This window comes from Columba livia, chromosome 2 (genome assembly GCF_036013475.1).
Source record: "Columba livia isolate bColLiv1 breed racing homer chromosome 2, bColLiv1.pat.W.v2, whole genome shotgun sequence".
Lineage (NCBI taxonomy): Eukaryota > Metazoa > Chordata > Aves > Columbiformes > Columbidae > Columba > Columba livia.
The window spans coordinates 70,362,057-70,388,261 of NC_088603.1; the positions used below are offsets into that span (position 1 = coordinate 70,362,057).

Genomic DNA, 26,205 nt, shown 5'->3' on the forward strand with positions numbered 1-26,205 from the left:
TCTGGGAAGTGCAGCAGCTTTATTACATTTTCAGTACTTTTTTGTCAGTTCTCTGCAGTAAATATCAGTATCTTTGACAAAGTGACATCTGAATGTATAGCCATCAGTTGTGTTCCTGCTGACAGTGACTCCTCACTTTTTTGATTACCAAGTGTGCACAGCTGTCTTTCGGACATAAGAAGTGCCAGGGATGCATGACTCTGTTTATATCTTTATAGAAAAAGATAGCAATGTCAGTGTAGCAAGATAAAAGCTGGAGCTGGAAAACAGCCCATTAAAAATGGCAAAACTGCAAAGCTTTTCCAGCTGCAAAAGGAGCTTTGCCCTGGTGCCTCTTTTTGGATCTCTTGCATTTTGGCCTCCAGGTGTTAAGTTGAAGATGAGGTTTGCAGGCAGTGTGAGACAAGCCAACCCAAGCTGTATCTGCAGAACATCCTAAAGAAAATCATCTCGCGAGTTTATGCTTCTGGCACAGCAGAAACTAAGATTGCTGCTGCTGTCCTCTTGACAGCTTTTACTGATGTTGTAGCCTGGGGTTTTGCTTGCTAAAAATACCAGCTGGGTTCCACCTCAACCTCACTCTGGGACAAGGTTCTCTGCCGATGTCTCAGCTCCAGGCACTCCACAGTCAGGGGGTATGTTCTGAGCTCAAACTTATTTGCAAACATACAGCTGGAGTTAAAAAGCCACTTGAGGTCACCTGTTCCATATATGCAAATGCCTCTAACGTAGTGGCCTGCCAAAAGAAAAAGAAAAGACAGCAATGTCAAAATCAAGGATCCAAATCATTCTTTTTGAGAAGTTTTATCTGCAAAGCCGTGATAAATAATCTCCTACACAATAAACATGTTAAAAGGCCTACTGGACATGCAATGAGATGAAATTAAGAAATTTACTTCAGAATAAATAATGAGCTATTTAGCTCATAGAAAGTTTGGAAAAGAAGTGTTACTGTTTGAGACTCTTCCTCAGAAAAGACCAAAACACAGGTGGATTTTTCTTCTGTCAGTGAAGAGGAACTGACACTTAAACTAAATTTTCCACTGACTAATTCTGGGTGGTATTGGTGTAATTTCACTGATTTCAGTGCAGTTATGCTGATATGAAACTGCTGCAACTGAGAATTCTTGAAATAAAATGCATATTATCAGCATTTTGTTATTCCCTTTCTTGTCCTGCTTGGATATGTCAGAAGTAGCAGCAGTATGCAACATACAAACCAGTGACTGAAAAATTAAGTGTGCCATATGGAAGATTATCTACTGCTAATGTCATGTCATGATATAATGTGACATAGGAAAACGCAAAGCTCAACCATCATTGTCAGCCCGTGGCTCCTCAGGCTCCTGGTCAGCTGTGGCTCTCTCGGGAGTTGTTTCAGTTCCCACAGGGCACCTGCCTTGCACACTGCTGCCCAGTCTAGCACATCTCCCAGCCTGGGATATACACATGGGCTATTCCCACCCACCTGCAAGAAAATTCCCCCAAGACCTTTAAGAAAAGAGTCAGCTATCTCATGTGAGCCTTAAGTGCCACCAAATACCCCCCCTTCCAAGGCTGATATATTCTATAAATTTCCTGATGCAGAAGCAATTGTTCAAGCTTTCTCACTATTTATACAGCCACTATCATTCACATACGGACTATGAAGATGAGTCCTTTTTAATATCTTCTCTCCCATGAAGTGCTATCTAACGATTGTCTCACATTATGGTTAGAGGCTGTAGGAGTACAGGAACAACAGCCAAGTGTTTTTCGCTATATGAACAGGAAGAAGAAATGGAGAAAAATGTACACATTACCATGACAACCTCCATGGGTCTTTTCCATATCAATCCACTTCACCGCCTTCAGGTCACCTTCCCATGATGCGTTTGGCATAGAGCCTGGGACACCTGCAATTAGATAACAGAAAATCAAATAATTAGTCCTTTTAACAGGCATGTGTTCAGGTTTATGTCCACATTCTGGGACCTCTCTCTACAGAACTGGGATGAAATACTTAGGAATATGCACCACCAGACACCTGGCTGCTAACCTTTTTGTCAAGTTTCTTCACTGAAAGCAGTTTTCATGACATAAGCACGATGTCAGTGAAAGAGACCTAAACATTTCACTTGAGCAATAAAATCCCTCTTTTGCAACAGCCTCAGTATAATACTGTGTGCATGTATGATCACTCGTGTAACCTTCCCAACCAGCACTGCCCTCCAAAGGTTATTTGAACACTGGGCCACTGACACATAATGCCTTCACATTAATTTAGTGGTAAGTACTGTCTATATTGTCTTTTTGTTTGTTTTAAGAAGAGAGACTGACAGAACAAATTCAAGCATTATACAACTGGTTGAAACTGTCGAACCTCAGTTATAGACTGTAATATAATAATATGCACAAGTCTAGGCAGATCACAGGATCTGCCTAAGAGATAAGCTGGCAAGAGGCCGTCTCCTTGTCAGTAAGTGATCTAGTCCTGCTATAACCTGGCAACTGTGCATTTTAAGTAATTAAGGGGGAAATGCTTAACATTCAGTAGTTGGTATTTGCTGAAATGTAAACAGACAACGTGCGCGCAACATGTAGGGAACTGCTGTGCGTCAAGGGAATTCCAGTATCTTCAGCGCAAGGCAGTAGCTATAACAGCCCATTGCCATGGGATGAAGTCCTTGCCTTTGAAAGCAAGAGCTGATCAGATAAATACGACTATGGAAACCTCCTTGCCTGACCTGTACTGCAGTATCAGATTCAGCTCAGTGAAAGAAGTTTCTTGAAGTACTTCCTAAAACTGTCTTCAGAACACAGAAATTTAATAAAAGGCATAAAATAGTATAATAAAAGGTTTCTATGAACTTATCCCTTTCAGTGAATTTTATCTTTCTAATTGGTTCATTCAGTTGTTGGAGAAAAAAACAATGATACAGACTGTGTAACTGCCACCCCATGTACAAACCACTTACCCGAGAAAAGCTGGAAAAGACACAGATTCTCACTGCAGCACAAACACTTGTGTGTAACTTATTTCCCTGCTTGGAAGAAACTAACCATCTCTTATTCTTTCCTGCCCAGATAGCAATGACCATTGTGCTGCCTCCGAGCTATCAAATGGCAGAAGAGGCAATACGTGGGGAGCCAGCGTGCATGCCAGCAGGCACAAAAATGCAAACATTATTTCTGCTTTCTCCTAATGAAACTGAAAGCAAAGAAAAAAGATGGACTTGTGATTTGCTTGAATGCAAAGAATTACTGCAGCATTACTGCTGAGGAGTACCTGGGACTCAGGCTTTTTAACAAACACAGCAGAAGTGCCAGCACTGATGGGTGTCAGAGCCTGGGGAAGAGTGGATTTGTACCAACCCAGGTGCTCGCCCTGCACTCCTAAAGCTCAGTCCCAACCCCAGAGCCATCCATAGCGAATAGCCCTCGTCCCTCACAAAACTCTGTGATTTTTGTCAATCTCTGTTGTTCACACAGCAGGTATGGAGTCTGATAGTGATGCCAGTATTAAGCATAATTACTATTAATCAATACTACTAAACCCTGATAATAATCCAGTCATAGTTGAAGCAAATGTTTAAACAGCTAAACATTTTCAAGTGGTTTTCTTCCAGATTTTTAATAGGGATGTTTAAAGCCTGTTATTTCTACTTCCTCCTATTTTCCTTTGAAAGGAAACAATTACGTGAATGGCATGGAGAGAATCATGCAGCCTTTTTATGAAAACATCCTCATAACTTTTGTATTGTTCTAAAAATTAAAGTTGAAAGCAGAGGAAGATTCTGTTACAATTCCGTTTTCCCTTCCTGGATGGCAACAAGTATAGTACCGTTACAGTTACTGTAACCCAACAACTATTTCGTTTGTGAAGAACAAACCAGAATGTAAATGCACTCTACAATGTCAAGGAGGTTTGCTTTTGGTGAGTTGTTTTTTTGGGTTGGTTTTGTTTGTTTGGTTGGTTGGTTTTGTTTGTTTGTTTTTTTGAGAAATTCAATGCGATTAGGTTAAACGTTGTTTTTTTCTTGTTTTGTTTTGGTTTGGTTTTTTCCTGTTAGCTTGCTTTGCTCTGTTTTTAAGGATAGCTTGTTCCTGGTAAGTAAGGACGGGGTGGTTTTTTTGCAAATAGCAAATCATAACTTTTATATCAGATGCAAAAAGGAATGTATGCCCCAACAGCAGAACCACCATAGCACTTTGTCATAAACAGAGATATGTGGCAGGTATAACCAGAACTTCACAACCTTTTTTCTTCCACATTGTATATTAGGCCATTATCAAATAATTAAAAAAAAAATGTGGCTTTGTCCTGGGGAAAATTCAGAAAACATTACTCTTTCACAGAAAGCATTAATCTAAATTGGATTAGACTTTATAAAAGGCAAAAAAGAGGCAGTGATGGCAAGGAATAAACACTTTAAATAACCTGAAATGTGCATTAGCATTCCAAATTAAAAATCTGTTCACAACAGATGGCACTAAATGTGGTCTGTGGAAAGACTTGGAAAATGCTGACATGGTGGGAAAGCAGAAAGATGACGGACGAAACAGGAACAACCCCAGGACATCCACAAAAACACTGGAAGGCTCTGTCTTTCAGGAATACAAAACTACTGACTTCACATTATACACCATCTCCCAAATTGAGTAGATGAGGCATTTTTGTAAGTTAATTAAAGACTGGGGGAAAATGTAGCTCAGCACTGGAAAAAAAAAAAAAAGAAAAAAAAAAAAGAAAAAAAAAAAAAAAAACCCACCCAAACACATTATGCTCTAAATATTTGTTTGAGCAACTAATCTGAGATTTGGAAGCTGTTCTGGGGTCCTGTTCTTATAAATATGATTTGTCTGAAAAGTGGTGCTGATGGTGAAATTTAATATAAACTTTGGCATGAGTTGCTTACTCTACTTTTATCCAGTTCTTGTGTCCCACTCCACCGAGATTAACAGAGTTTTGTCTCCAGAAACAATGAGGAGCGACGAACCACCTCATGGGCAGCGGTACTGAAACTGCCCTGAAAATCAGTCGGCCACCACCAGGTCTTAGCAACAGCTGCCACCAGAACAGCACCACTCGAGTGTGAAAACAATCACAAGTGACTGGGAAGAAATGCCAGCCCCTCCGATGCCTTTTATTTCATGTCTTCCATTGGTGCAGAGGTTTGGAGGCAGGAGAGACACTGTTTCAGAGCCTGGACCTCATCCACAGGACAAAGGCAACACAGCCTCTTTCTCTTCTAAGCCCTTCCTGGTTTTTTTGCCATTGCAATTCCAGTGAGAGTCGATCTTCATGTCTTGGCTCCAAGAGTCAGCCCAGTCCTGTCACTCCTTGCATCATTACCGTGTATTATAAGACAATCATCTGCAGCTCACACAAAATGAGCCACATGCACATAAACTGACATTCAGATGGAAATCTTGCAGCAGATTTGCCTTGACCTTCCATGTTCTTTACCTGAGATTCCAAGATCAAACCAACACATAGGTTAAAACCTTGCTGCGCTCCTCACCCCAGCATCATCACCTTGGAACACCGAGGCCATACATCATTGTACAAGTCCTGTCATCCACACTGTGGGGCCGTAAGAGACGGGATCCCTCACTCCTTTCTTCCTTTCTCTCTGCTCTTTCCTTCTCTCCTTTTTTTCTATACCCCCATTTCTTTGTCTCTCCTTCTGTATATATAGTACTCTCTTTCTCTCTCCCTTATGCCTTAGTTTTCCTTCCCTCTCTACCACTCTCTTTCCCTTTTTGAATATATAAGGATAACACCATCTTTAAGCTCTGCTGTTGGATTCTGGTTAAATTTCATATTATAACTACTGATAGTTGCCAATACACTGCTCGTAGTAGGACTTTTGCTGTTAATATGTTGATAAGTTCTGTTATACTTTTGCCAAGTCACCATTCGCTGTAACCAATATTCCAACAAGTACTTTTAGTAAAACTCACAATTGAATTGGACCCTGGGGGTGATTGTCTGTCATTCACTTCACATAACCGTGCAGAATTAACCCAGAGTTAACTCACACCTAGTCTCATCTGTTGAGTCAGGGCACATGTCGCATCTAGAGTTAACTCATCCGTCATCCCATCTGTTGGGATAGAACAGTGGGTAGGATGGAAACAGCCACCTCTTAACCCTATACAGCAACAACAATTCATCTGACCAGGCTCCTAAGACAGTATGGAAGAATGATTTGCTTTGAAATCGTGGTTTGTCTGTTTTCTTGTTTGTCCCATGAGACAAGTTCTCCCACCTGTCCATTGGAGGCAGATGGCTGGTAAAGATATGAGTGAGTCCTCAGATGAAAAGATTTTTCTTTCAAGATGAGACTGAAACACTGGAGGAAAAAAACCCACCATCCCTCCTTAGAAATGTACAAAGGCTCAATTTTGTGTTTTGCCACCATATATTTTCTTTTCAGTGGGGTATGTGAATCAAAAAATGTGTGGGTGGAGGGGTAAAGAGCTAACTAAAATAAACTCAAGATTGTCAAGCTTTAAAGCAAACATCAGAACCTGGAAAGAATGAAATAAAGCTCATGGGAAAAAATAATTAAAAAAAAAGAGAGAGGAAGTTTACTTAAAACTACTTCTTTCAAGGCGGCAGTCTAAACTAAGGCAATGCACACCATCTCCTTGAGCCATCAGACTGTTGACAGTCATGAAAGGGCTAAACTGCACCTCTTATGTTGAATCATCTGATGGATAATAAGGAAAGAGTCTCAGTTCTAGAAGCTTCATTTGATTATATGTTTTGAAGGAGGTATTTCTGAACTGTTATTGACCCATAAATTAACTCTAGTGTCTTTGACAGGGTTGTGGTCCTCCATCAGAGGAGCTGAACTCTACAGGGCCGTTCAGGAAACACTTGCTTCCCAGAACGGGAGTGGGCTGGACCTGTGGGGACATGCTAGACACTGGGGACTTTCACCCTGGCTGCCCAGGCAGGTGCTGGCATTAGGCTTTGTTTCTCAACACACTTAATGAAGCTTTAGGTGTGGTCAGATGAATTTGTTCGCAGGTGAAAGGAGGGAACAGGTTCAGGTGGCCTGACTGGAGTTCCCCCTTAGCAAAAAAAAGGGCTGCTGAGAGCTCGGCATCTGGGAACATCAAGAAAAGTCTCTGTTGCTGCAACTAGACTGAAGTTTAGTTGGTTACATGCATGAGTTGTGACATACATTACCTGATGCCAAAATTCAAAAAGAAAAACCTTATTCTTTAAGTTACTGTCATCTGATTCTTTTCTTCAAGGAGTTGTGCTGTCTGAAGCCTATTACACCAATGTCTGATAGTTGTGAAGATCAAGGAGAATAAAGTGAAGGAGTGCCAGTCCATTTGTTAGCTGTGGCTTTTGAAATAGACTTCTTGAAGACATACCCTTCCTTGTCCCATCATCACTAAATTGGTTGTGAAGCAAAGTATTGCTCCTGTTGAAAGCAGTACTTAAATTCCAATGACTGCTGATTGCACAGACTAAACCCTATTTTAAGCTACATCTTCTCAGATGAATTGTAATGTCTGGATGGTGGATAGAGAACAAGAATAATTTTTCAGGAAATTCTACCATTAAGAAGGTGTATTTGCGATTGTGGTGACTGTGTTGCCACACCTTCCCTTAAGCAAGTTTTGCAAAAAGAGGCTTTGATGATGAGACTACAAAAACTTTGTGGGCATGAGACTCAATAACAGTCACAGGAAAATCCCTATTTTTTAGTAACTTATTCCTATGAGAAGTTCTCACTCAATAAGGAAGTCTCATCAAAATAATGAAGAACAGCAAGAAGAGAACAAGGATTAGTTATGTGAGTAATAATGCAGACATAGGTACAAAGTACTTTTTTTTTTAGAACAAGGAAAAGGAACAATTTTAGCAGGCAAGAACAGAAATGCAGTGGTACATATTAATATAATGCATGTGTTGCACAGAGGTTGTTCCAAGAGGCTGTCTACAAATGACAGTGGGATGGAGAGTTTCTAAAGTAGTTATGAATTATTAAGTTGCTGTAGTGAGTTCAGTGCAGGCTAAAACATTTGAAACAAATGAACAAAAAACCACACAAAAATGGTTCTGTTTGTACAAGCAAATGGCCATATAAAAATGTAAAAATAAGGAACTGGCTAATGTGATTGATTAATGTGCTAGCAATGCTACTTAGAATTTCCTGGTATTACTCTTGTATCTCACATCCACATCCAAGGCATGTGAACGAGATGTTCCTTGAGAGACTCCAGCTCTCATTTGAATGTGAAACTAATGCTTCAGATAAACTGCAGTGAAATTTTAACAAGGAGAACTAATGTTAGGAGTCTTCATCCTGCTTTGGGAGAGATGAGGAGATTCTGAGTCTTTGCACTGAGACAGACACGATATGCAACTGTTCCAAAAACAATTAAAATTGTGGTAGGCACCCAGCTGGGTGAATCCTTGGAACAGCAGGCATGAGCTAGAATGCAAAATCATCTTCTCTGGATGGGTTTCCAATTTCCATGTCAGGCTGGCAGCCACAGCAGAAAGAACCTCACTAAAAGAGGCTGAGGTTGCTGATGTCCCCAGGTGCCTGTGCTCGATAGGAAGCTGCTGAAGGTCCTGTGGTTCTGTGATCTGCCCATTCACATCCAAGAATGGTCTGGGTTTCCAGTCTTGCACAGGACACTGTGGGCCACACCTTCTGGCAATCAGCTACCTTGTGTTCACGTTGATGCAAAAGTTTGCCTAGTTTTGCAGCAGGCAGTGATGGCACGTGGTGTGCCCAGTGTCCCTTTCAGGCTGGCACAAGAGCAAAAGTGGCATGGTTCTCCTTTTCCCGCTCCCCCTCTCTGGGACACACGACCCACAGCTAGTTCCCATTCTACATACTTCTTGAAGAAACCAGGAACAAAAATGATTCTGCCCTGGCACTCTCCCTGCAAACCCCCAGCTTCCCTTATACTAAATGACTGCCAAATGCCACTCATTATCTCTGTGGAGGGATGTGCATGACCAAGGCACGTCCCAGAGGCAGGACCATATTGTCTGTGAGTGGACAGGTGAATTTTGTGCTGGCCAGAATGAAAACGAGGAAGAGAGGTGCGTTACTGTGGCTAACAACAGCATGGCTGCTAACCACCCTGCGCTCTGTGCAAGGGCAAAGCACCCCAAAATTGTTGCTGTTGCATTCTGCAGTGATAGGAACCAAAGAATTATTGAGCATGGCACCATTGCTACATTGCCAGCATTTGTGGGGAGAGAAAGGAACCACGTGTTAGAATCTTTTAATGGAAGCTTAGAAGGGCAGCTCTAGCATGGCAGGATGCATCTGCAGCCTCGCTTAGTTGCTGGAATGTAACTGAGTACAGTACAGGTCAGGGAATTATTAGGTGATTTCTACACACAAACTTTCTCTCGCAGCTCATAGCCTGAGGGGGTTGCTAAGGATTTAACAGGTCTTATCATGGGACTGGCAGTACTCATTGCATCTGTACTAAGTGGAGACCAGTGCCCTGGACAAAGTGATCCCCCAGCAGCCCGGTGTGTCCCTACTCTCACCTGCCATACATGTATCTGAGTTGGAGACATTGGTACAGAGGCTGGGGTGAAGTAGAAAAAGCAGTGTGCCTGGATGTGCGTGTTCTCTTGCAGGAGTTTTTTGGTGATATTCAGGAGCAAGGATCCTGGATGAGTGCCAGAACCTGCAGTCTCCTACACTTACCATAAAATAAGGAAAACAATAGGAAAGGGAACACTGAAAAACAAATGAGAGCTGAACAAAGAAGTTCAGCCCAGTTCAGGTGAAAGATGGAGAGCAAGGAAAGAGAGCTGAGGCAGAAGAAATGTTGTAGAGATAAGAAAGGACCAACCAGACTGTGGAACAACTGTTGTACAGCAACTGTAGAAGCCCAGGCATCACCTGGCTACTTGTGCAACATGAGCCCTTGGCATTTTGGAGCCTTCTACTGGCACAAACTTGCCAGTGTGCGCTTTAGGATCAGCACTGTGTTTGGCAGTGTTGCAAGGCTGTTCCCTAATTCAGATCCCTCTGTCCCCCTTAGATGATGAAGTGCACTAGATGTGCTGCTAATACACAACTTCTGGTTTGATTCCACTAGAGAAGGGATCCAGCCTTCATCCACTAAGATCACTATCTGAGTAACAAAGCAGGTGCGCAGTCAGAGGGAACTGTTGGAGGGAAATCACTTCAGAAACACATTTCTGCTCTCAACTAAAATGTTAATTGTGTAACTACAATCAGCAAAGGAAACATGTCTGTCCAAAGCCTGTGTTCAAAGTGCTGTGTCTTGTCTGTGCAGTAGTGCAGTGCCTTTCAAAGGCACGCCAAACAGTTGCATGATGGCGATTCCTCGATGGTTTCCCCCAGTGACAGTGCCAGAGGAAGCATATTCCTGAAGTTCTCACTCCCCACGTTCATGGCTCTGCACAGGCCTCTCAGTTGTGTTAATGTGATTTCCATGGAGCCACACAGTGAAACCTGGGGGCACAGCACCCTGCTAGGAATAATTCTTCCCCAAAAGCATCAGAGTGCAAGTGCAAAACCCATTTTCTCCTAGTGATAGCTGGGTTTTCTGTTATGCCTAGACTGCTTGTAGTATTTGGCCAGCTTGGATATTGCAATGCAACACTCCACTGTACCTTTCCAGTGTGTTCCCAGAAGAATTGTTCCCAAACTTCTCTGCTTCTTCACACAACTTCTTGACTCTTGACTGCAGTTCTCTCCTAAATCCAGCTGTAGCTGTGGCCCTAGATGTAGCAACTCCTGCCCCTGGGAACAGAGAGGTCCTTCATATCTGCTAGCAAACAGAGTGAAGGGCACATCAGGCCTGGCTCTGTTCAGGGGTGCTGGAGAAGAGGATGCTCTGCATCTGTTGATGACTAAATAGCTAAGACCTCATTTGCTTTTCAGTGCTACAGAATTTCCATGCATGTTGATTAAGTTTTGCAGCTAAAGATGGTGACTTAAACCACTGCTGTCAACATCACAAGGCAGAAGCTGTTGCACGTACGCCAGTAAAGCAAGTCACCCTGAGTACAGCTGCCACCCAGAGCAGCTGGACAAGGGAAGGATAAAAAAGGTAGAAAAGGCAACACCAGGGGTGGGTTTATCGGGTTGCAGTAACAATTCTACTCTCTTTTTAACAAGGCAAAGAGGACAGAGGCAAACTTGCCAAGAGGCTGTCAAAAAGGACTGTGGTAAAAACTTCACATAGTAACAGCAGCATGATGAGTCCTCTGGTCTGGATAAAATAGGACCTTCTTGGCACACCTGAATTTGGAAGAAATTCCCTAAAATGGAACCTGAACAATAAACTTGAAAAACAGGTGTAGAGAGGTAGGAAAGAAACTTGCTTTGCAGGTGCACAAGTGCATTCAGTCACAGGGTTGAGAGAAGGAATGAGGATCGTGCTTAAAGTGCTCTGGGAGATAAGCCTTTTACCTAAGTACATATTGCTGACCTCTGGAGATTTATTCCCTGTCCCTGAAACACCCTGGCTCTTCATTTCCATAACCACCAAGCCCTTTCAGTCCTGCCAGCACAGCCATTTGTAGGACTATGTAGTGATCCAGGGCAAGGACTGATTGCAAATAAACTCTTTTACATTTTCCAGACTAGTGTTAACACAGATAATTTAAGACAGAATAATCATCTATATAAATGAACCTGGTACCAGCAGCACCTAGTAGAAAGGCCAAAGTAGAAAACAGATGCTATTTTTACAGGATATTGCAGTAAGCTACCTGTGGCACACAAATGACATTTGTTCTTCAGACTATGGGCTATACCTTTTAACATATTTATTTTGGTTTTGATGATGCACTCTTGAATGTTTCCTTAAAGCTTACTTGTCAGTTGGAGCGTGTGAATGGTATAAACTTTAAGATTAAAACAGACAAAGCTGTGACTTGTTTCACAGTGATCAACGTGAGAGAACTTCTCATAGGTAAAAGCCTTAGCACAAAGACCTGGGCATGTGAGGTTTAGACAGGCAACATTTGTAAGAATGCTATAGCCTAGGGGACTTTAAACTTAAAGTTTGTAGCTCCATACCCTCATTTCCTAGAAATATATCTTAAATGCAATAACAAAAATCTGTTGTGGGACTACGGTGGATCCATGCATTCCCTGACGGAGGGCATGGGAACAGAAATTAACCTTGAAGATATTAAGGCCTACCCGTGAGAAACATGGAGGTAAAGGAGTATCCAGAGATGTTAAGGATGTACCCATGAGAGAGACGGGAGTAAAAGATTAACATTGATGATAGCAAAAATAGCCAATGAGATGTTACTGCTGTAACTTGCAACCAATAGTGAAGAGACACATGAATTGGTAAAATATAAAAATGCACTTGTGGCAATAAATGGCATCTGCTACTTTCATCCTGGAAGAACTTGGTCTATGTCGTTTGTCCATCTCAACCACGACAAGCTGTTCAACTAGCAGTGTTGGATTCTCCAAATACATCTCTTGTTTGTGTTGGGACGAAAATTGTACAGAAACTGTTGATTCTTATAAAACATCGGTAATGCCTACAAATATTTCTGTCCTACTCTTCCAAGCTCAGATATTAAAAAAATGCCTGTATGCAGGTGATGTTGTAGAAGGTGGCTTAAGCCAGGCTCGTGGCTCATGATCACTGCAAGGAGAAGGTCTGGCTCCTGTTCCTCCTCTTCTGTCCGTTTTCCTCTCATTTTTACTCACATCTGCACCTTCACCCTCAGCTTTTTTTTTTTTGTGCTGACTTCTGTGCTGGCCAGATTCTTCAGCACATCCATTCAGTTCACAGAGTCAGAAAAAAAGTAGATTGCTTTTCTTCAGATATAGTGAGTTGAACTGGCAAAGCTATCTGGCATACGGTTTCTGGACAGGAAGGGGTGGGAAGAGATCAGAAGGAAATGGGAGAAAATTTCCTATTTTGGCAACAATGAGCTTTTAGAGGTCAGCTGTCTTGTGCACCCTTTAGTGAAGGAACAGGGCTAGTACAGAAATGACAGTGCAACCACACTCCCTTATTCTGCAGGGAGCTAATTCTGAAAAAGTAGTTTAGTGTAGTGGATTAGACTGGGAGTCAGGTGTCAGCAGTCCAGTGCTGCGTTTGACCATGGTCTGGTGTAAGAAACTAGGAACATAATTTTGCCACGTTCTGCCTGCTCCTGTGAATGGAATATACAGGCACTGATTGTCCTTGTAAAGTGTGTTGGTGTCTCTGAACAAGAAGTGTTGCTATTACTTCTCCTGACTTTATTTTCCCACTTGAACAATGCCTAAGTTACTAGTGGACCAATGTATGTTTATGTCAATGTACATATCACTATGTACATATCAGGGTTTATTACCCGAGACTGCCTGTATCCTGAGTCATGCATATAGTGTGACCCTATCCCATGAAAGTGAGGACAGGACTTTGGCTTGGAAGAGGATTCAGTGAGGCTGCCCTGAAGGACTCGGTAGCATGGACTGACGATGCACACTCCTTCTGTGAGGACCAGAACCTCCTTTCTGCTCCACGTGAGCAGAGAGGGTAAAGGTGACCCAGTGGTTATGCTGCTGGCCTGGAACGTGGACACTAACCAGCACTGTGGTGGTGTATCCTTCTTGTGCAACCTGGGGGAAGTGATTTAGGGCCAGTCACTTCAGGCCTACATACTTTGCAAATACTTTCCCTTAATTTCCCCATGCTTCTCTTCCTTATCTGAAAAGTGACTTTCCAGAATTTTCTGTCACACAGGAGTCATGTGGGAGATAAGTGACCTGAGATAAACAACAAAGATAAGTTAAGACTGTAATTTGAAAACCAACAGAATGACAATTGGAAGTCTCTAACCTTTAGGGGGCTAAAGAAAGTGTTGGTTTTCATTGCATGGCTCTGGGTAATCAGCATGTCGTTTTAAGATTTGGGGACCAAACAGTGTTTTTTGATATTCTGAATGAACTGTCAGAGGTCTCTGAAGCTACAAATATCTGTTTGGCTTAATTCTTTCGTGTTATGGCCCTTAAATAATCTCTGTGCTTGCCTGGAGACCTTCAGCTATTTGTTCTAACAGCTGGACCCCTGCTTTGACACTATTATCTCCCTTTGTACACATGAAAAGCTAAAAGGAGGTGGCTTGGCTGAACTTGGACAAAAGATTCTTGCTAGAGCCAAGAATGAAGTCCCAGGCTAACACCACATGCACTGGGAGGGAATTCTCACACCAGAGTTGCTCAGAGCTCTGGATCTGACTCAGATACACTCAGGTGAAACACTCCATGCTATGCTTACAAATTTGGATTCAAAATCGTGGACAACAGCAGCCCTGTATCCTGAGTACATTTGTCAGAGCTGCATGGCCACTTTTGTTAACCCTGAAGTGATGGCAGGGAATAAAGGAAGAGGAAGGAAACATGTCTGCTGTGGAAATGTTTCATCTTTTTTTTGAATTCCTCTTTTGGATACAGAGAAAACAAACACACAAAAAAAAATGCTACACCAATGTGCAACACTGGAGAGTGTACAACGATGATCATGGAGATAAACAATGAAATACAAAGCCTACATAAGCTACACAGTGCAGCACAACAAATGACATCCATCTAAAGCTTTCTGACTGTGGAGAATGTATCTTGTCCCAGGCTTATTGCTTCTGAGGCAATGAACTACAGTAAGATCACAGCAACAAGCTTTCTGGAAAAGTCAGCTAGCTACAAATAATATATGCTGACGATTATACCATAAATCTCTCGGTCGGTAACCATTTGTACATCTTGTGCATACTGGTTGTAAAATATAGTTAGCAGAAGAGCAAGCACTATTCTCAGAGAGAGTTATGTGATAATTCAAAAGCAGACTGGCCTTGCAAAATGGACCCACAGTCTGCTGCTTAGGTTAAAGCAGACATGCTCTGCTTCTCTGTTACTGCTCCCCGTTTTTTCATTCCCCACATGTTACAGCAGGGAAAGGATGGGAAGGGGAAAGAAAAAAAAAAAGAAGACATTTATCCTCACTTCCATTCTTCATATCCCTGCTTTGGGCTGCTGTGAAGCTCTATGGATTCAGAAGCACTAAAGTTCTACCAAGTGCTTCTAAAAGCAATGTACATGGGAGAGAAGTCCTGTGCATCTTCTGACCTTTTTCCAGTTGTATGAACAGGGTAAAATTACTTGTAAGTACATTAGGTAAAGCTGAAAATACTGGCTCTGATTCTGTTTCTCTGAACAAATCCTTGATCCTATACAATGGAGTTTAGGCAGCCATCATGAGTACAAGTTTTTTTTGCAGGTGTTACAGGAGAGCTGATGTGTATGCATGTGTTTGTGCCCACAGAAATGCACATGAAGACCAGAAGCCTGAACTCAAATTTTCTGGCTCTGTAGCAACAAATAGAGAAGGAGGAATTAACTGCTATTTGTGGGAAAATAAAATTCCCCCCAGCAAAATGAAGGTCCTGTAGAAAACACCTTTACTACAATGTTTACATAGCTTACCTATTTTAATTTTTGTTCCTTCCCTTTCTTCATCTCAATTTTTACAAGTCAAAAGTTTGAATCAGCTGAAATCTCCAAGGATTTCAGTTTGAACTTAGATCCCCTGGGCTTCTTCCTGCTCAGACGCAGAATGATAATGCACATCCTGCATAGCACACTCATCCCTCCCTTAAGTGGTGAGAAATGGCAAGTAAGTTTCTTTGATAAATCAGCCTTTTCTATCACTTATGATACAGTTAAATTTTTCATCTAGGCTTTGTCAAAATCAGCCTCAGTTATATGCCTCTCTGTGTATGTGTGTGCGTGCACGTGTGCAGCTACAGGAAATGAAAGTGAAGGTGCACTCACCCGGGATCCTGTTGAGTGTCACCCAGAAGTGCTCGTCGGGGCTGTAGGTGTCCTCAGACCAGGCCAGCAGATCAATGGCGCGCTGGTCCCGCAGCACAAATTCCACAAAGGGGCGGGTGAGGGCCACATACGCGGAGCCGAAGTAGATGGTCATGTTGTGTGGCGGGGGTGACTTGCGCACAAATGTCCACAGCATGAAAGAAAAGAAAGAGTATAATTGCTCCCTGTGCACATACTTGGTGCGTGTGGTGATGTGGGGGGGCGGTAGCCCCCCAGGGGTGATGTTCTTCCCTGCAAAGCCCTTCAGCAGCCGGACGATCTCCCGGTTGGTCTTCAAGGGGAAGTCCTGGCCGCAGGTGTTGAGCAAGTAGCGCCAGGGCACGGAGGAGGCCAGCAGGTCCCTCATGCAGTGGAGGTCGGCCCGCAGGCGGGAGATGCCAGCGTAGACCACCCGCTCCATCCGGGAGGCAAGGAAGGCATTGGGGAAGCAGCCCACCAGGCGCTGCACTGCCTGCTGAAAAGTGGCCGGTGCCTTGGCATCCACGTGGATGCAGTAGATGTTTTGGGGCATGTACACCGCCCTGAAGAGCCGCTCAAAGGTTTCAAACTCCTTGTGCAGAGTCATGATGTAGGCGATGGGGAAGGCAGCCTCCTCAGCTGACAGGGCATGAGTGATGTAGTGGTTCTGTGTGATGTACTCCGTGCAACTGGATTCTCCAAATGATGTCTTTAAAGCGTTTTCCTTCCGAAAGTACACCTTGTCTTCAGCAAGTGCTTTACAGGCTTCTTCTAAAGTTGAACTCACCGAGAAGTTCAGCCTCTGAAGAGATTTTTGTGCATGCAAATTAACAGCATAGAAAACAAAAGAAAGTGAAACACAGAGAATCAGGAGAGCAAAGAAGCAATATCTGAGTGTGTACATTGCTGCTCAGAAAAAGAGTCTCACTTGAAATATTGCAAAGTCAGATCAGACAGCGCAATCAGCTTGCTTTGCTGGCTGTGCTTGCTTTCTGCTGGAGAACGCATGCGTCTGTCTGACGCATCATATGCAGCTGCTGTCCTTACTTTCAATATTAATAGGTTTGTAGTCATCGTTGATGTGAAAGCAGCGTAAGTAGTGAATAACTTGCAGACGGATGCTCTCCACAGCACCTTGGAGATTAAACAGGCACATTGCATAATTACTGGCTTGGCAATGAACAATGAATTCAATTTATGGGTATCTTCTTAACTGCTCCCTCCCCACTCTCCCCGCATGTATCATATAGCTGTAAAACTTCCTGTTTGTGCATATGGTGTGAAACCTCATATTTAACTCTTGTATTGTTCTAGTTTGTTTTTACTTATAGGAACTCTTTTTGGAACCACCCAAGTGCATCAGTCATCACTGCTTCAGAATTAAAAAAGGCTTGTTCAGCACACTGTGCTACCGTGCAAGGCCACCAACACTCACATGTAAGAAGAAGGAGATTCATTTTTCCTCTGTGTAGAATTATATCAGAGCCATCAGGTTTTTGCAGCAATGTTTTCTCTATTTTTAAATTTGAAATCCGCCTAATAGTTTCTGCTCAGTGCCATGGATGAGTTGTGATGAGCTCTAGGCTTACATCCATCACAAGGAAGTGGGTTAGCAAAACCTGCTATTTAAACTACTTAACATTAGTTTTTCTGATCAGACATTCTTGTTCCTAAGAACCATGCATAAATTTGGTATAACAACGTATTTATGCAATGAGAGCTTTTGGCGTGGCTCTGACTAAAGTGGAATACTTGGTAGCTCTCCCTCTTCCAACTCTAATTCTATTCATGTGGACCTGCCGCCATAAGACAGCATGTTCAAAGCATATAAACTTTGTCCAACATCATGTCGTTTTGCTCCAACATGAAGTAATGCTGAGGCAATATCAGGTGATCAGAGATTACACCAATAAATGTTTTGACTAGACAGTCCAGCACACTACAAAAGGAGAAATACCATCACCTACCTCCCAGCTCATGCAGACAAACCACCTCAGGCACTGGCAGGTCCTTCCCAGAAGCTGCACTTCCCTCCCATCCTGGCCCCAAACACTCTCTGGGAGTTTCAGTTCAAACAAATCAAAGGCTGAAAGCAGTGGCTTCAACCCACTGGGTACAGTCACAAGTTGTAATGAGGAGAGGAGCAGTGGAGAAACTTTTTAAGAGCTTGGGGCTAGATTGTCCTCCAAGTGGGGCCCTTGTGCAGGACAGACCTCGCAGTCAAGCTTACCTGTTGGTGGCAAGCAGCAGAGCAGCTTCTCACCAGGGTGCCATTAGGGATGGGTAGGGACAGCTGTGGTCACACTGGAGATCCTGTGCAGCCTTTGTGGACACCAGTGCCTTCAGAGGGAGAAGAGCTTCTGTGGAGCCAAAGGGCTGGAACAGAGGGTGTGGAGGGTCCAAGGGAGTAACAGAGACTTGCATGATGCTGCTGAGAAATCATCTGGAAAATGTTGCCAAAACCCAGTAGTACAGCTTGTTAAAAGGGGATTCAGAGAGATGAGCAGGTGCTGAGCAGAGACCACTGTCCAAGTCCAGCAAAGAAATACACAGTGAACACCACCATGAAGGGAGAATATGTCCTGGCTCAGTGACTGGTGAATGCTGTCATGAGGTGCACAGATCTGCCTGCAGTGCTTCAAACCACTACTCCTTCCTAATTTGACTGTTATAGTGAATTATATCCAGAAGTGAACAACAGTCAACTGCCTGACACCTAAGTAATACAAACTGCCATCACCACAGATGATGATAAAGCCAGCAGCCTCTGGCTTTCCATAGACCATTTTGTTCAAGATCTTCCCACCTACTCACTGGGCTAGCTGGCTGCAAGACCGCTTTTTCCCCTGTGACATGGTCTTAACATGAGACCTCCATCCAGCTAGAGTTAGGAAAACGCAGGAGGAGGAAAACTGGGAGTGGATGCCAGCATTCCTGCAGGAGCCAGGATTTCCTTGTGGAAATCTCTGTTAGGGGAAGAGAACACAGGTGGTTTTTCCAAAGTGTCAAAGGCTGAGATCCTCCAAGGCATTTAGATGTCTTTGAAACTGTCTGCCCAGATGCTTTTAAAACTCTAATTTAGGCACTGTGTAACCTACTACACAGCCAGGCAGACTTTTTAGAACTTAAAAAATATATATTTATACATATGTGTGTGTGTTTGTGGAGACTGGTTTACCTTAGGTCTTGAAGTTTGCGTTACTACTGTAGCCCATAGCAAACAAGTAAGCTATGTGCAGAAAACAAGAGATAGGCCTGCTCATCATAGGAGTGAAATATAAGTCTTAACTTTTCTGTGGTGTCTTTGCATGCTTGATGCTACTTCTTAATCCTAGTGCCTCAGTTCTCTGGCACAATTGTATTTAAAAACCTGAAAACATGCATGTAAACGATTGCTATGGAAAACTGAGCTCTCAAAACTTCTGGGTTTTGGTTTTTGGATTTGTTTCGGGTTTTTTGTTTGTTTGTTTTTAACAATTCTACCTTGTGCTGATCCTTGTGAAATAAGATCCATGCCTTGGATTATAGCCAGAAATCACGATACATAGATAGATAGATAGAAAGATACATAGACAGACAGAAAAAAAAGAGTAGGAAATCAAAGAACGTACACATCACATAAGCCACCTCAATGGAAAAGCTCTTTCTCAAGTATTGGTGAGCTGTAGATTTTACAGACTCATCTGAAGTTCAGGTGGAGAGAGAAGCCAAATCTAAATGTAAATCTGAACCATATTATGGCAAATGTCATTGAAAAAGCAGCAAGCTAGCAGGAGACCTGTGGGGGACTATGGCATCCCTGACGGATGGCATGAGAACAGAAATTAGCCTTGAAGATATTAAGGCCTACCTGTGAGAAAGATGGGAGTAAAGGAGTATCCGGAGATGTTAAGGATGTACCTGTGTGAGAGAAGGGAGTACAAGAGTAACATTGATGATAGCAAAAATAGCCAATGAGATGTTACTGCTGTAACTTGTAACCAATAGTGAAGAGACACATGAATTGGTAAAACTGTATAAAAATGCACTTGTGGCAATAAATGTCATCTGCTACTTTCATCCTGGAAGAACTTGGTCTATGTCGTTTGTCCGTCTCAAGCACAACATATGGTGACCCCGACATGATCCTGCCTGAAGAGGATCTTGCATGAAGAAGAGACAGTGGTGAGGCTGTGACAGCCAAAGACGAGCTGTGGAGACAGCCCAGTACAGCTGATAGAGCAGGAGGGGGAAGCTGCCACAGATCTGGATCCTTGAAAAGACACCATGCCAAGAGTTGGTGAGCTACTGGGGACAGGGTGGGGGGCAGCTTATCTAAGGAAGAGGGTATCATATTATCTACATGGAGACTGCTTCTGAAGAAGCAGCGTATTAGCCTTCTGGAACTGACTTTATGAAGGATGTTACTATGGGGCAAAGCACTACTGAAAGATCTAAAGAAACACCTGAACTGTTAACGACATGGCACTTGTTGCTAGAGACTTTGAGAGGATTAAAAGAGCAATGGGAACACGCAGAGACAGCAGAGAGGGGTGGTGGCTTCCCTGGACGAGATTTGGAAAAAAAAAATAAAAATAGGTGCACTGTTCCGAACCTCGATCCCCCCTGTTACTAATGATTCTCCAGCACTGTTCAAGTCTGCATTATCTGATAACTCGGATGAGGGTGAAGGTCTGCAGCAATTTCTTGGAAAGTTAAAAGGAAAAGGAGTATGTGTATGTGTTGCCCCGAGGTCAGGTAAACACCATGAAAGACTCAAGCAAAATTAGACCTATGCAATGTAACAGCTATAGATCATTTAGGACAGAATGATGGGGATGCATTAAAAGGGGTGGGTATCCCCCAGTTCTTGGAAGAGACACTAACTGGCACACCACAATTACAGGCACTATTAGTTTCTGAAATCCTGAGGCAGTCAACAGACCTCGCATATCAAGCTATGATAAAGGTGCCTGAAACCAACAAAGCAGCCAAATCATTTGCAACTATAAATTAGGGTCTCGATGAGAATTACATGCAATTTATTGACCACCTTCAAGAGGCCATCAATAAGCAGATTGAAAACTTAGAAGCTAAGGATGCACTAGTGTTGAAATTAGCAGTAGAGAATGCTAATGTTTGCTATCGACATGTTATCTGTGAGTTTTACAGTACATATTACATGCTTCTGTGTATTGCCTCTCTGAAAACCAAGCAGCTTGTCAGGAATGTGAGTTAATTGTTTTACTGGTTTTTGTTAGAATTGTTTCTTTGTGGTATAAGTACACCGTAAAACCTTCTCTCCACTTTTCCCACTTCCGCTGTAAGCAGCCCTGTGCTTCCCCTCCCTCCCTCTTCTCATGGTTTTTACTTACGAGATGGGGTTGGAAACTTGGTTTTTAGTCATGTTTCTAAGAAATGGGTATTGAGAGGTGTTTTAAAACATAGGAAAGCACTTGGAAATATGAGGAAGGAAGATCTTGTGAAATATTATGATCAATGGTGGCTGCTGTGTAAGTTAGATGAATGGGAAAAGCGGCTGGAGGATAGAACCTTGAAGTATAATACTTTGTTGCTATTAATGTTGTTTTTAAGGTGAGAACAGCAGGACAAAATAAATCTCTACAGCGATCGTTAGATCATTACAGACAGTTTTACAGGTGGAATGGTTTGAACTTCAACAAGCTGAGAGATAGTTAACTGATAACACACAGGTCACAGTAAACTTGCTGAAGTCTGCAATATGCTTTCCTCATTAACCTATTTTCTTTGCAGGTATCTGTTTAAGCATGTTGCAGTTTTAGTAGGTCTTTGTTGTGTGGTACGGTGAGTTCACAAACTGTTAAATAATGAGAATCCATGGACTCAAATGTGCATTTTGTGATAATACAGAAAATCATGAGTACTTCAGTTCTTTACTGCTTGAATGTGGTGGTAAAATTTTGTGTGTAGTAGCTGTTATTTTTCATTCTAGCATGCTAGCTTTATTCCGGCATTCAGACTTGCGCAACTCTGTGATAGGCTGTGTCTCATCTTGGTGTACTAAATGTGGCTCTTTTGTATGCACAGTAGGTAAAGAATCCTGGTTCTGGGATAACAGTCGTAGCAAACCAGATGAGATGCTAATATAAGCCTTGCCCAGTCCAGCTTGGTGCGGCAGCGGGGGGCAGGTGCCGATTGGGCCCCAGTGTGCACTGACCTGTTTTGTCAGGGAGACCCAGTGCTGCCTCCACCTGGCTGAGGAGTAAGGAGTTCAAAGGTGCAATGCTAAAATTGAGATATTGTGTTGAATAAGTGTAACTGTAATCCATCTGCATATTTGAATTGGGTATTTGGTTTTCATATCTGAGCTCAATATTTCAGTTTGCATATATATGTATGTATTTGGTACCAAAAGAATTTTGTTTGGGGAGATAATTACAAAATGGGAACCGGTTCCGCTGCTAAAATACCACCTTGCTGCCCCTTAGGATGCATCCTTACACATTAGAGTAACTTTTGGGGAAATATTCTGATAAAACTTGAAACGACACCATACTCGAATGTGGCTTAAACGTGGAATTCTGGGGTTTAGTGCTGTCTTGCAATTAATGTTGTTCTGTAGAACTTTGGAAAAAATTGGGTGAAGTATGGTACTGTAAGTTAATCTGCTAATATTGAGACCAGAAAAGAATTTAAATTATTAAACTCTGATTTGCATTGAAAAAAAAAAATAAACAAACAAACAACAAAAAACCCAACAACAACACACACCAAAACCAAAAACAGAATCAAAACAAACCCTAAATCCTATGATGGATGTGAACTTGGTATTGTAAGAGGTTGTGTTTAAAAGTTGCTAGAATATGAACTGATTTGGATCTAGGAAAATGGAATAATGGATTGATGTTTAATATGCTGGTTTTTGACATGTGTAAGTTGCAAAAGGTAAATGGAGCTAAGGAATGTAACTATTGCTGAGCTACTTTAATTGCATATAAGTATATTATGGTTGGAATGAAATGGGAAAACAAAAAAGAAAAATATCCCAGGCCTGTGTTGTACAGTTTGAATATAAATTTCAGGCCTGTGTCAAGCTGCAAGATAAACTCAGCTCATTGTAACCAAGGAGTTTGTCAGAGCCTCCCACTTCATACCAGCAATTACACCACCTGCATGGCCTTGGCTATATCTAAACTGCAGCAAGAAGACAAAGAAAAAAAAAAAAAGGGAAAAACCTGTTTTCCTGCTGCTAAGCAGAGAAAGGGGGGTTTTATTCCCCCCGCTTTTTCTCTTTTTTTCTTGAAGTGTTGTCATCCATCCTTGTTGTGACACTGCGTTGCTTCTTGGCTTTCAGGGTGGTTGTTATCAGTAGTGAAAATGGGACTGGTTGTCTTGATGATTGCTGTGGTTGTGTTACTAATGTTGCCGTGCATGATTTCTCTTCTGCAAAGGGCCCTGCAGCAGACAATTAAGGCATTTTTTTTAGCACAAATACAAAAAGGGGGAATTGTGGGACTATGGTGGGTCTGTGAATTCCCTGATGGAGGGCATGAGAACAGGAATTAGCCTTGAAGATATGAAGGCCTACCCGTGAGAAAGATGGGAGTAAAGGAGCATCTGGAGATGTTAAGGTTGTTCCCGTGAGAGAGAAGGGAATAAAAGAGTAACATGGATGATAGCAAAAATAGCCAATGAGATGTTACTGCTGTAACTTGTAACCAATAGTGAAGAGACACATGAATTGGTAAAACTGTATAAAAATGCACTTGTGGCAACAAATAGCATCTGCTACTTTCATCCTGGAAGAACTTGGTCTACGTCTTTTGTCCGTCTCAACCCCAGCAACACACTCCCCAGTAAGATTAGCAATTGAAATGCCTTCCCGGTGGGTAAATGGGAACAGACCTTTCCAGACACAGAGGATATTACCTTTGGAATATAGTTAGTGCGAGGGCGAAAAATCATGGACTCCACACAATCCAATTTGAATTCAAGCGAAGCCATTTATTACAGAAACAAGCCTCCTTACATATGCAGTTATTTCCTGATCACGCATCCACGCTCCAAGCATGCATTAGCTGATTGGATATTGTCCATGTTCACAAGCTGTCCATGCGCCCGAGTCTCACTGCTAATAGGTCTTGTTAATTTACATCTTGTTGAGGCCCTGTTATTATAGAATTGCCTCACTCCCATAGCAGGTATTGTTTTTCAGCCTTCGCACTGGCCTTGAGATTCCTTTGGCTAGTTCAGAAATAAATCTCCATCTAATAGAAACCCATCCACACAACAACCTCAAGAAAATTCCTCAAATCTCCCACAAGTTAGTACTCAGTAAACTGCTCCTGGCCTTAATCAATATAGATAATTGGTTTCGGCTGATTTGTCAGCTAATTAAAAGGCAAGATGCACAGACTTTGCGCATAAAGTTTTGAGAACCTGTTTGGCCTCAGTCAGTAGTGAAAAACATTACACATTTCATGTCTATTTGGAGTCACTTGGCATTTTCTGTTCTATTGTTAGAACAAAAACATCTGTATCATGACATTCCTTTTTGTGACCCTCACATGCAAAGCTGTCAATCTGAATTGGCAGCATTGTTAAAATAACAGTGAGACCATTGTGAGCAAACAATTTCTGCCCAGTGTGGTTTTTCTGGTTAGGAAATGCAGGTAGCCACAATTCCACTGTTCTGTGCCCAATTAAAGAATCTCCTCCTCCCTCACACCTTCTTGCACTAAGATTAATTTTCCCTGGCCTTGTGCTGCTCTGGGATGCCATGCAATGAGCACAGTTTCTCCAAAACACCCCTCTTGGAGCAGCCCTGCCTGGAAGCTATTTTCTCTAACATGTGCATTACTCACATGTCCTGCCTGAGCTGAAAGCTATATACGTACTGTGGAACACCGGGAAAGAGAAAGCAGCCACAGCACAAGAAAAGTTAAAGTTTATTCCTATCTCTTCTGCCCTCCCTTTTTTTCCTATTCAGAGCAGCCCCTGGCATTCCTGCACTTCCAAGCCAGCCACAACCTGACTATTCAAAGAGAAGAAAATACAAGCCTACCTGAAACAGGAGCTCCCAGGCAGACACACTGACACCGGACAGTCACAACGCAGCAGCACTTGCAGCGAGTGGGAGGAGAGATGAACTGACACATCAAGGCAAACGCTGTCTCAGCTCACATGGTCCAATGAAGGAATGGAGTAATCTAATCGTACGCAGTCAGTGAGCACATCTGTCTGCACAAACAGCCGGGGCTGGACAAGGCACCATCCTGTCCGCTTTTGTCTTGCTGTGCTCTCAAGCTCCAGAGGCAGAGCCTGTTATACTGCAGCAACTTCACTGCTTGTCTGAATTTGCATTAGACTTGTAGATATAAATGTTTCAGGCATAGGTAAGCCACCTAGTCTCTAGCAGAGTGCATTTTGCAAGTCAGACTTGCAACTGGTCCAAAGCAGAGCACTCTACTCCTCCCTTCTCCAATTAATTTCCAACAAGGACACGTACTCACCTCTGTGCAAACTACTCCTCATCAGATACTCGGGAGCAGCAGCATGGCATTCTCTTCCCTGCTCATTTGTCCTCCTGCACAGAGAAAGCAAGACATAATTAAACCTGTCCTAATAGAGGACAGGCAAGCTGTGGTGGTAAAGCTGTTTTAGTTCTATTAAATGTGATTGGATTTTATAGGTGGCACTGGTGTAGTCAAGGCATGGAGAAAGATCTGTTTTCTTGTTGCAGACAAATGTACAGGACAGCATACAGTAAAGTACCAATCACAGAATAATTTTGGTTATAAGAAACCCTTAAGATAATCTAGTCCAATCATAAACTAGCTCCAGCACTAAACCATGTCCCTAAGAGCCTCATCTATACATCTTTTAAACACCTCCAGGGATGGTGACTCAACAGCTTCCCTGGGCAGCCTGTGCTTCACAACCCTTTCCATAAAAAAATTTTTCCTTATATTCAATCTGAACCTCCAATCTGAGGCCATTTCCTCTCATCCTATCACTTGCTACTTGGAAGAAGAAAGCAACACCCTCCATGCTACAACCTCCTTTCAGGTAGTTGCAGACAGTGATAAGGTCTCAGCCTCTTTTTTTCCAGGCTAAACAACCCCAGTTCCCTAAAACATGTGTGTGTGCAGCTATTATTTGCACTGGATGCATGTCCAAAGGTAGCTTACACTGGATTTTGCAAACGTCTGGGCACTTGCTAACTGTATAAGCATGAAGCCAAGGTGTTCCCCTCAGTGGGTGAAGTGGGGCAGCTGGTGTCAGACCCCTAAGGAGGTGCTATGCCCAGGGCAGTATCTCTGCATGGCCAGGGACCCACTCCCAGCTGCGGGTGTCTTAGCAGCTTGAGGAACAAAGCAACTCCATCTGCAGGTTGGGAGCAATCTGCTCTGCCAAGTAA

The 26,205-nt window shown here is 42.7% G+C and overlaps 1 protein-coding gene and 1 long non-coding RNA gene across 8 annotated transcripts; one reads left to right on the forward strand and one right to left on the reverse strand.

Moving 5' to 3' along the window:
- On the reverse strand, positions 1-25,199 carry GCNT2 (glucosaminyl (N-acetyl) transferase 2 (I blood group)). 7 transcript variants are annotated; one of them, XM_065052424.1, is made up of 7 exons: positions 24,850-25,199; positions 23,021-23,240; positions 19,675-19,724; positions 18,055-18,200; positions 15,807-16,958; positions 1,803-1,895; positions 1-736 (listed from the first exon to the last, which is right to left on the reverse strand). In XM_065052424.1, exons 5-7 carry the CDS (start codon positions 16,726-16,728, stop codon positions 546-548), a joined length of 1,206 nt encoding a protein of 401 aa, XP_064908496.1. In that variant the 5' UTR covers positions 16,729-16,958; positions 18,055-18,200; positions 19,675-19,724; positions 23,021-23,240; positions 24,850-25,199; the 3' UTR covers positions 1-545. The 7 variants fall into 7 exon arrangements, with proteins under 7 accessions (XP_064908496.1, XP_064908495.1, XP_064908497.1 ...); XM_065052423.1 differs by having other exon boundaries at positions 18,055-18,267; XM_065052425.1 differs by lacking the exon at positions 23,021-23,240.
- Positions 3,788-5,958, forward strand: LOC135578535 (uncharacterized). The gene is made up of 2 exons (XR_010470269.1): positions 3,788-3,916; positions 4,959-5,958. It is a non-coding gene; the product is annotated as an uncharacterized LOC135578535 (long non-coding RNA).
- Positions 25,200-26,205: the final 1,006 nt, after the last annotated feature.

Bases quoted from the DNA above. Each gene is read 5' to 3' on its own strand.
- GCNT2 (XM_021301351.2), bottom strand. From the start codon at position 16,728: ATGTACACACTCAGATATTGCTTCTTTGCTCTCCTGATTCTCTGTGTT. The intron at 1,896-15,806 runs GTGAGTGCACCT...ATCTAATTGCAG, and splicing joins GACACTCAACAGGATCCCGG to GTGTCCCAGGCTCTATGCCA. The intron at 737-1,802 runs GTAATGTGTACA...TTCTTTTGGCAG, and splicing joins GACCCATGGAGGTTGTCATG to GCCACTACGTTAGAGGCATT.